The following is a 10,899-nucleotide window of genomic DNA, read 5'->3' as shown; positions in this document are numbered from 1 at the left end:
TATAATATTTATCAATAGCAAGATTTATCTATATAAAATATTAGAAAATGAATATATCGTTAATTTCAAATATATCAATCCATTCCCACTTTCTTTAACATATTTTTCATTTTCAGTTTTTTTTTTATTTTATATATTTATATTTTACTTGTCGGTTAGCACATATTGTTTCTGTTTACTTTAATTTTTTATTAATATTTTGTATGTCCTTAAAGAAAAAAATAAAAAAATAAAATAAAAAACAGGACCGTAAGGATGACAATTGAATGGCTCGAGAGATAGGGTCGGTCAGCACTTCCTCTCCACTTCCTGGTCGCCTTTCCAACTTTTTATATGGTAAGTTAGGGTTGCACAATCTCCTCAGTTGCTCACCATCTTGGAGAGAAACCAAGCCTAAAAACTGTCTTGTAGTTTTGAGATAGAAACCCACAATGGCTTCCACAAGCTCCTTTAGAGCCTCTTCTTCTTCTACTCCTTCCATCCCTCAAACAAGTACTTATGATGTTTTCTTGAGTTTTAGAGGCGCAGACACCCGCTATAATTTCACTGATCACCTCTACAAAGCTTTGGATAGGAGAGGTATTCGCACCTTCAGAGACGATACACTCAGGAGAGGAGAAGCGATTGATCCAGAACTCTTGAAAGCCATTGAAGGATCAAGGTCTTCCGTAATTGTTTTCTCTGAAAACTATGCTCATTCGAGATCGTGTTTGGATGAGTTGGTAAAGATCATGGAGTGCCAGAAAGATCTGGGACATACTGTTATCCCAATTTTCTATCATGTGGATCCATCCCATGTACGAAAGCAAGAAGGAAGTTTTGGAGCGGCCTTTGCCGGTTATGAAGAAAACTGGAAGGACAAGATACCAAGATGGAGGACGGCCTTGACGGAAGCAGCCAATCTTTCTGGATGGCATCTACAAGATGGGTAACTTTAATTTCCTTTCAACTATTTGTAAGTATAGGAATGATTAGTTTTGCGTTTATAGAGTGATGATATTGATTGAAACATTTATAAAAATACACAAGCTCAATTTTTTTTCATTTGGAGGTCTACTAGTTAAGCACAAATTTCCCCACAAAATGCTTTTAGTTGAAGTCTTTTATGTGTAAATGTATTTGATATTCTTTTATAGGAAATGTTCTCAGTATAGCCTTGGACGAATTTACTTTTTCTAACTTTCATTTTTTTTTTTAGCAATTTCTAAATTTTGTTAATTTTATTATTTTCTTCAAAAACACTTTTAGATTATAAGTACTTTTTAAAAGTATTTTTAGAGTGCTTTTATCAGGCAATTCTATTTATATGCTTTTAGTGAAAGTTTTATTTTTTACAAATGTTTTTGAGAAAATTATCAAGTATGTGTCAAAGAATTATTATAAGTGATTTGTTTTTTTATAAGTAATTCTAAATTTTTTTTTTATCAAAAGTCTTTTTATTTTATTTTTTATTTTATTTTATAAAGACACTTTTTATACTTCCCAAACAAACCGTAACTGTAACATTACTTGAGATTGTTAACATATTAGAACAAGCTCAAAATTAAAAAGAAGAAAAAAAAAAAAAACTATTGCTTTTCAGGGCTTTATTTATAAGTTGGGTTTTAGAGCAGTATATCATTGGGAGAATTATGTTTTGGGGGTAGATGGACCCCTAAATTAACAAAAGGTCCATGTAACTCTTCAAATTGATCCCAAGACCCAATGAAAGTATGGAAATTGAGTTGAAGGATATCATCTTTTAGTATTTCCAAAAATGCCCTTTGTTGATTTTGAGAAAAAAATTAATATTTTTGAAAAATACTTTTATTTAATTTAATATTTTTTATTTAATTTAATATTTTTAAAAAATACTTTTATGTAATTTAATATTTTTTAAATACTTTTATTTAATTTAATATTTTTTTAAATAAATTTATTTAATTTAATCTTTTGTAAAAATAAATTTATTTAATTTAATATTTTAAAAAATATTTAATTTAATATTTTTTTTAAATACTTTAATTTAATTTAATATTTTTGAAAAAAAAATTATTTAATTTAATTTAATATTTTTGAAAAAAAAATTATTTAATTTAATATTTTTGAAAACTACTTTTATTTAATTTAGTATTTTTGAAAAAAAAATTATTGAAAAAATTTTGTTTAACTTAATTTTATAAAATATTTTATATATATTCTTAAAGGGTATATTTGTCCGTTACTATTTCATATCCTTTAACTCAATTTCAAGAGTTATATGGACATTTTATTAATTTGGGGGCCCATCTACCCCCAAAAGATAATTCTCCCTATATCATTTGGGCAGCCGACTATATGTCATGAGGAAGGAGAAAATAGGAAATTAGAGTATTGATTTGACAATAGAAGCAGTCAATTTATATGGATGACATCTATATTAATTTAATGGGCATGCAATTTACGTTTCTTTCACTTTTTATTTAATTAATGGGTTTTATTTACAAATTAAATTATTATTATTATTATTGTTATTTATTAGTAATATTATTGTTTTTTGTTCTTGTTAATGGTAGTTGCAATGACATTAGTAAAAGAATAGTAGTAGAATAACAATTATATTGCATCAAAATTCATAATAAATAGTCGAATGAACTTATTAAAGCCCAATTAAGTTTTACAATTTTAGACCAATTTATGAGAATCTATATCTAAAATAATTTAATCAATTTTTTTTACTAATTTTGCTATTTTCAAGATTCAATTTGCATTAATGTTACAAAGATTAATCAATTTATTTGAAATTTTGTTTGAATAATTATATAACAAGTAATAATAAAGTTAATAATTATTGCTATCTATGAACACGCTTCAAAATTTTCAATTAATTAATCTCTTGCATATCAATAGAACAACTTAATCAAATTGTAATTAATGTCTCAATTTTAAGAGTTAGCTAAATCTATTCTAAAAATAGTTTGATTAATTATGTAACAAATAACAGTAACAAAATTGTTTAACCAATTTTATTTGAGAACAATTTGACCAAATAGTTTGATTAATTATGTAACAACTACCAATAACAAAATTATTTAACCAATTAAGAACAATTTGATGAGTTAGGTGGCAAGTAATAATGAATAAGATTAATAACATTATCAACGAAATTCAGAAATAAATGCGATGGAACTTTCATAAATTAATGCAAAATTTAAAAATAGAAAAATGTAAATTGTTTTGTAGGAATTTAACTTCCTATTGAGTTTGGTGTGTGTGTGTGTATGCATAGAGAATAAAGAACATAGGTTAGGCACTTAATTTTCTTACAGATGATGTTGAAGCAAATCAACTCAAAATAAAAACAAATAAACAACTTGTTTACAAGCCTTTAATTTTTAATTTTTATTATACAAATGAATGATAAGGAGTTGATGCTATGGAATAAATAAGTATTGAAGCTTGAGGAATTGAAAATGGGGTTTTTAAACTAAAAACTTCTCATATTAAGAGGTTGAGTACTATATCTACAATGAGGCTTCAAGCATTACAAGATATAAAACGAAAGTCAAAAATTAAAATATTTGCTCCTGTAAGGTTTCTAAAGTAATATCTGGATTCATAATCATCATCCTTTATTATGGCACGAAATTTCCATTTGAAGCTATGCCACACAAGCAACACAAGTAACAAAATTCATGTTTTATTTTTCATTCTCATGCATACTTGATACAAAGGAAAATGTTCTTAAATTGTAAATGAACTAATATCTTTGATATATTCTATTTTACTATAATTTAGTTGTTGTAAAGATGTCAAACTTAATGTGTTTTATTTAGCATTGTCACTCGTTGCTCAACATATTGTGCTTTTATAATTGGCAGGTATGAGTCCGACAATATTAAGAAAATAACTGATGACATATTCCGTCAATTGAATTGTAAGAGGCTTGATGTTGGTGACAATTTAGTTGGTATAGATTTTCGTCTAAAAGAGATGGATTTGCGGTTAGATATGGAATCGGATGCTGTTCGTATTGTTGGGATATATGGAATTGGGGGGATAGGTAAGACAACCATTGCGAGGGTTATATATAATAACCTTTCTTCTGAATTTGAATGTATGAGCTTTCTTGAAAATATTAGGGGGGTTTCCAATACCCGAGGTTTACCTCACTTACAAAATCAACTTCTTGGTGATATCCTAGGGGGAGAGGGAATTCAAAATATAAATTGTGTTAGCCATGGAGCAATTATGATAAAATCCATTCTCTCATCCAAAAGAGTTTTTATTGTTCTCGATGATGTTGACAATTTAGTCCAATTAGAATATTTACTAAGAAATCGTGGATGGCTTGGAAAAGGAAGTAGAGTCATCATAACAACTAGAAATAAACATTTGTTAAACGTACAAGGAGTGGATGACTTATATGAGGTTGATCAATTGAATTTTAACGAAGCTTATGAACTTTTCAGTTTGTATGCCTTCAAACAAAATCATCCCAAATCAGGTTTTGTGAACCTCTCATACAGCGCAGTAAGTTATTGTCAACACCTTCCATTGGCTTTGAAAGTTCTAGGTTCTCTCTTGTTCAGCAAGACAATACCTCAATGGGAAAGTGAATTGCTTAAACTGGAAAGAGTACCTGAAGCAGAAATACATAATGTGCTTAAAAGAAGCTATGATGGATTAGATCGTACAGAAAAAAATATATTCCTTGATATTGCATGTTTTTTTAAAGATGAAGATAGAGATTTTGTGTTAAGAATATTGGATGGTTGTAATTTCCATGCGGAAAGAGGAATAGAAAATCTAATTGATAAGTCTCTTATAACTCTCTCATACAATCAAATACGTTTGCATGATTTGATACAACAAATGGGTTGGGAAATTGTTCGTGAAAATTTTCCTAATGAGCCAGACAAATGGAGTAGATTGTGGGATCCCCATGATATTGAACGTGCGCTTACAACATATGAGGTAAGAGCCCAATGCATAAATTCACTTAAGCTCTAGTTAAAGATATATCTATATAAGTTGAGTTAGTTTGTATTTATATTTGCCTTATCCTTGTTATTTTTCAGGGAATAAAAGGAGTTGAAACAATTAACTTAGACCTGTCTAAGTTAAAAAGAGTACGCTTCAATTCAAATGTTTTCTCAAAGATGAGTAGACTTCGATTGCTCAAGGTTCATTCAAATGTCAATCTAGATCATGATTTGTTTTATGATAGTGAGGAGTTGGAGGAGGGCTACTCGGAGATGTATAAGTTAGAAGAAATGCTCTTCAATCGAAATTTTGTTACAGTTAGATTGGACAAAGTTCATTCAGATCATGATTCTGAAGATATTGAGGAGGAGGAGGAAGAAGAAGATATAATGGCTTCTGAGGATTATCATGATTATGAAGTTGCAATCCCTTGTATGGTCGGTTATGATTTTGTAATGGAAACTGCTTCTAAAATGCGACTTGGCCTGGATTTTGAAATTCCTTCTTATGAGTTAAGGTATCTTTATTGGGATGGGTATCCTTTAGATTCTTTACCATCAAATTTTGATGGAGAGAACCTTGTTGAACTTCACTTGAAGTGTAGCAACATAAAACAACTATGGCAAGGGAATAAGGTATTATTATCATTTAATAATGACTTCTTTTGCTTTATATTGATTTTAAAATTTCTAATAGTTATTTCTTTTATTGACACTATTTTCTTTTGTTATAGTATCTTGAAAGTTTAAAGGTCATCGATCTAAGTTACTCAACGAAGCTCATTCAAATGCCAGAATTCTCAAGCCTGTCAAATTTGGAGAGACTAATTCTTAAAGGTTGTGTAAGCTTGATCGATATTCACCCATCTATTGGAGGTCTCAAGAAGCTTACTACCTTAAATTTGAAGTGGTGTCTAAAGATTAAGGGTTTGCCAAGTAGCATTAGCATGTTGGAATCTCTTCAATTACTTGATCTCTCCAAGTGTTCAAGCTTTTGCAAGTTCTCAGAAATTCAAGGAAATATGAGATGTTTGCGGGAACCATATTTGAAGGAGACTGCTACTAAAGATCTTCCGACTAGTATTGGAAACTCGAGATCTTTTTGGGATCTCTATCCTTGTGGACGCTCAAACTTAGAGAAATTTCTGGTGATCCAACAAAATATGAGAAGTTTACGGCTTCTATATTTGTGCAAGACTGCTATTAGAGAACTTCCAAGCAGCATTGACTTAGAATCTGTTGAGATTCTTGATCTCTCTAATTGTTTTAAGTTTGAGAAATTTTCGGAGAATGGAGCAAACATGAAAAGTTTACGGCAGCTTGTTTTAACCAATACTGCTATTAAAGAACTCCCAACAGGTATTGCTAACTGGGAATCTCTTCGAACTCTTGATCTTTCTAAATGCTCAAAGTTTGAGAAATTTCCAGAGATCCAAGGAAATATGACAAGTTTAAAGAAGCTTCTTTTAAACAATACTGCTATCAAGGGTCTTCCTGATAGCATTGGATACTTGAAATCTCTAGAGATTCTTAATGTCTCTGATTGCTCAAAGTTTGAAAATTTTCCGGAGAAGGGAGGGAACATGAAAAGTTTAAAGGAGCTTTCTTTAAAAAATACTGCTATTAAGGATCTGCCTGATAGCATTGGAGACTTGGAATCTCTTTGGTTTCTTGATCTCACTAATTGCTCAAAGTTTGAGAAATTTCCGGAGAAGGGAGGGAACATGAAAAGCTTAAGGGTGCTTTATTTAAATGATACTGCTATTAAGGATTTGCCTGATAGCATTGGAGACTTGGAATCTCTTGAGTTTCTTGATCTCTCTGATTGCTCAAAGTTTGAGAAATTTCCGGAGAAGGGAGGGAACATGAAAAGCTTAAAGAAGCTTTCTTTAAAAAATACTGCTATTAAGGATCTGCCTTATAGCATTAGAGACTTGGAATCTCTTTGGTTTCTTGATCTCTCTGATTGCTCAAAGTTTGAGAAATTTCCGGAGAAGGGAGGGAACATGAAAAGTTTAATGGATCTTCGTTTAAAAAATACTGCTATTAAGGATCTTCCCAACAACATTTCTGGGTTGAAATTTCTTGAAACACTCAACCTCGGTGGTTGCTCAGACCTGTGGGAAGGATTAATAAGTAATCAGCTTTGCAACCTGCAAAAAATTAATATTCCGGTGCTTCCTTTAAGTCTAAAAGTATTAGACGCACACCATTGCACAAGCAAGGAAGATTAATCAGGTCTGCTCTGGCTTTGCCACCTCAACTGGTTGAAATCCACAACAGAGGTAATGTAATATTTTTTTTTTTTAATTATGCCACTTAAACTTTTTTTTTTTTATATATATATAAAGTCAATATTTACATAATAATTTGTGCAGGAGTTGAAATGCTGGAAACTCAATGCTGTTATTCCTGAAAGTAGTGGAATTCTAGAGTGGATAAGGTATCATATCTTGGGAAGTGAAGTAACAGCAAAGCTTCCAATGAATTGGTACGAAGATCTTGACTTCCCAGGATTTGTTGTATCATGTGTTTATCGGGATATTCGTACATCTGATGATCCTGCAACTTATTAATATAATCCTGATCTCGTGTGAATTGAATTTACATGGCAATGGATTTAGATTCAAGGATGAATGCAGTTATACATGCTGGTGTGAGTGCAATCGTAATTCTAAACATTTGGTAGATCAAGTATGGGTTTGGTGGTATCCTAAGATTGCTATTCCGAAAGAGCATCACCATAAATCCACACATATTAATGCTTCTGTTGATTTTCGAGATCTCAACAGCACTTTGCCGTCCTTCTTGGGAACAGGGACGACGGCTTCATTTAAGAGTAAAGGGATAAACATAAAAAAATGCGGCATCAATCTTATATTTGCGGGAGATCAACAAAATCATACGCCCATGTTGGAGCATCCTCGGAACTCTGGTGACAATGGATCAGCATTACAAGATACGAATGGTAACGTTCATGGGCCTAATCAAGATGATGAACACTACCATATTCCCACATTAGAGGAGCCACATTATAAAAGATTGGGAGCATCCAATCAGGTGCATTATCAACCCTTTTTCATATATTCCAACTTCTCTCCTTTTGGAATTATTTTGAAAGCCAATAAACTATTTTTATATGTTTCTTTAAACTCATTTCACTTATTTTCCTCCATTATATAAAAATTAAATAATTTAAAAATACACAAAATTTTAATCAATTTTAATTATATTTTATTTTCTTTCATATTTTCTATAGAAAAACCAAGTATAAAAAAATAATTTGCCTTAGTGTTTTTTATTTCCTAAGTACTCTCTAAGATTCAAACATAGTTTATAGTGATTGATATCATGATTATGCATGTACTACATTTCATAGAATTTCTTCATTTTCAAAAAATATGAAAAATAACTTCGTCTAACTTTGAAAGTCATCATTAGTTTAAAAACATGTATAGTTTTTTTTAGATGTAGCATAGATATGATAGAGTGAATTGCATTTTTTTTTTCATTATTTATTTATTTAATTAGTTAAATGAAAACCTCTACAAAGTGATTATGAAGTTCTAGGGATTCTTTATTACCTTATTAGACATAACATTAATTAATTAATTTTTTCTACTTGCTTTTAAGATAAAATTTGAATAAGTTATCAAAATTAGTTAGAGAAGATCATGTACACAAATTAGAAGTTAATTTTGAATGTATTATGAGGTAGATATACGTAGAAACTTACTCAATGAAAGTAAATAATAAACCTCCCATATATTGATTTTAATAGTTATAAGAGTCAAATTGTTTATGGTTTTTGTATTTAAGAATTAAATTTCTTTAAGCATGCTAAAACATGTTTAAACATGCATACTTATTGTCTATTTCCTGAGATGGAAGTTTTGGATTAATCTTATATTTACTTATGATTCTGATATGCTCATGAAGTTTACCTAACAATTGATCATACTAATTTTAAGTGAAATTTGTGATAGTACCAATCATAACGAAATCACATGTGGTAGCTGCAGGTGGAGTTTATGTTTTTTCCTATCAACTTATTGGTAAGTCATTTTGTTCATTTATCCTTTTAGTATGTGTAGAAAATTGATTATAGTTCTTCAACTTCTTTACTATTTTCTCTTTCCCTTGATCTTTTTTTGTTCTATTATGTTTGGTTTTTGAAAAACTTGAGGGTAAATATAAAGGAAAGAAAATAGAGAAAAAAAAATTAAAAGGAAATACAAAGTGAAAAAGAATAAAAACTAGATTTAAAGTTAATCAATTATTTTCATATGTTTCTTCAATCTTATTTCAATTATTATGCTTCATTATATAAAAATTAAATAATTTTAAAATGTATATAGTTCTAACAAATTTTAATTATATTTAATTTTTTTTTCCATATTTTTCACAATGAAACCAAACATTTATTTTTTTTCCTTGACATTTTTTTATTGTTTCCTTGGTACTCGATGAGAACCAAACATAAGTTGAAAACCACTAGGGTAGCTTAGTTGGTCAAGGCGAACATTGAGAAGTGTGGTCCCAGTAAGTGGTACATGGTTTTGGGTTCGAATTCTGCCACCAATGATACCTTGAATTTACCTAGTGCTAGTTGTTGAGGGTGATTAACACTTTGAGGTTTGGGTCCGCATAGAGAGTTCTAAGGGCTTGGTCATGGAAGGTTCCTCGATTATTAAAAAAAAAAAAAACATAAGTTTTATGTTTTAAGAAGTTAAAAAAAAAAAAAAAGTCATAGCACAATCCACAATTAACTAGGATGTATATTTGTTCTTATGTGCTTGGCACAAGGCACTAAGTATCATAATATTAAATTAAATCCTCCATCTACTCCATAAGAATTAGTTATAAATTCCTTGCTATTGATATAGGTAAACAACAATTTATATGTGTTTGAATTAATTCTTAAGTTAATGGTTAACACCATTAAATATGTTTTTAGTTCCTTTGATGTATAATTTGAACATTTTAGGGGTATGATTCTAGCTTCATTAGCATGAAGTGTATCCAATGATATGTGATTCTCTATCACTATGTTTGGTTCCAAGAAACTATAAGGGAAGAAAAATCCTCATGAAAATGATTTTCTCATGAAAAAATTCAAGAAAGTATGAAGGAACATGAAAATGATTCTCGGAAATCAAACGCAACCGTGTGAAATATACTTGCGTTAAAAATTATAATGTGTGTTTGTTGTACTATGTTTATGAAATTGAAATGTTGTATTTTATAATTTATTTGTAGGTGGAAACCTAAGGACAATGAGGAGAAGTTAATCTCAAGATGCAAGTGAGATTCCAAATGTTGCTAAGGTGGTCTAGTCTTGCATATGATCAGTCTGGCTTACCATCATGACCATAAAGAAAGATGCTACAATTTGAGTATTGAAAGTGTGAATTAGGAATTTTAAAAAATGAAAACTTGAATTGATATATGTTTTTGCCTATAAGATGTGTGGTTATTGGCAATTCTTATGGGTATGTAATTGACCTTGATGTTGCATATGAAGCATATCACCCTCTCTATATCTTCAAGCTAGTGGTTGGAACTTCTCTTAGATAGTGAAAGACAAGTGTCATGGATTTAAGTATTTTCAAAGCTCTCATGTGGCACATAGACAATTCAAGTCTCTTGAAGTTGTTAATTCTTTCACATTGTGACAAAGGTCTCCGTCACATTTCACACATTATAACCATCACATTTTAACTCAAGTGTTTATTTTGAAATACTTTTGCATTAAACTCTTTTTCAAAAGTATTAAATTAATACCATTCTCTAATCTTACTCGGCTTGGTTTGTTAACTTTAGGGGTTTATTACTCTAGAGCCAACTTTCAACTTAATCATTCCCATGTAATTGTTATTGATTCATGGTCAATTAACAAATTCTCTAATGTTATGATTGGTTTTTGAAAATTTTGAGAAAAATAAAATAAAGAGAA

At 29.9% G+C, this 10,899-nt stretch overlaps 1 protein-coding gene across 2 annotated transcripts; it reads left to right on the top strand.

The window, feature by feature from the left end:
* The first annotated feature begins 278 nt into the window (after window positions 1-278).
* Window positions 279-10,485, top strand: LOC100242443 (disease resistance protein RPV1-like). Of its 2 annotated transcripts, XM_019217602.2 has the most exons (8): window positions 279-928; window positions 3,840-4,935; window positions 5,040-5,579; window positions 5,678-7,228; window positions 7,322-7,434; window positions 7,762-8,003; window positions 8,930-8,998; window positions 10,203-10,485. In XM_019217602.2, exons 1-4 carry the CDS (start codon window positions 432-434, stop codon window positions 7,175-7,177), a joined length of 3,633 nt encoding a protein of 1,210 aa, XP_019073147.1. In that variant the 5' UTR covers window positions 279-431; the 3' UTR covers window positions 7,178-7,228; window positions 7,322-7,434; window positions 7,762-8,003; window positions 8,930-8,998; window positions 10,203-10,485. The 2 variants fall into 2 exon arrangements, with proteins under 2 accessions (XP_019073147.1, XP_059597230.1); XM_059741247.1 differs by having other exon boundaries at window positions 7,322-8,003.
* Window positions 10,486-10,899: the final 414 nt, after the last annotated feature.

This window comes from Vitis vinifera, chromosome 12 (genome assembly GCF_030704535.1).
Source record: "Vitis vinifera cultivar Pinot Noir 40024 chromosome 12, ASM3070453v1".
NCBI lineage: Eukaryota > Viridiplantae > Streptophyta > Magnoliopsida > Vitales > Vitaceae > Vitis > Vitis vinifera.
This window is presented reverse-complemented; position numbering and strand designations above follow the sequence as displayed.

Coding starts and splice junctions, on each gene's coding strand:
- LOC100242443 (XM_019217602.2), top strand. CDS start 432: ATGGCTTCCACAAGCTCCTTTAGAGCCTCTTCTTCTTCTACTCCTTCC. Junction 929..3,839: donor GGATGGCATCTACAAGATGG/GTAACTTTAATT, acceptor TATAATTGGCAG/GTATGAGTCCGACAATATTA. Junction 5,580..5,677: donor AACTATGGCAAGGGAATAAG/GTATTATTATCA, acceptor CTTTTGTTATAG/TATCTTGAAAGTTTAAAGGT.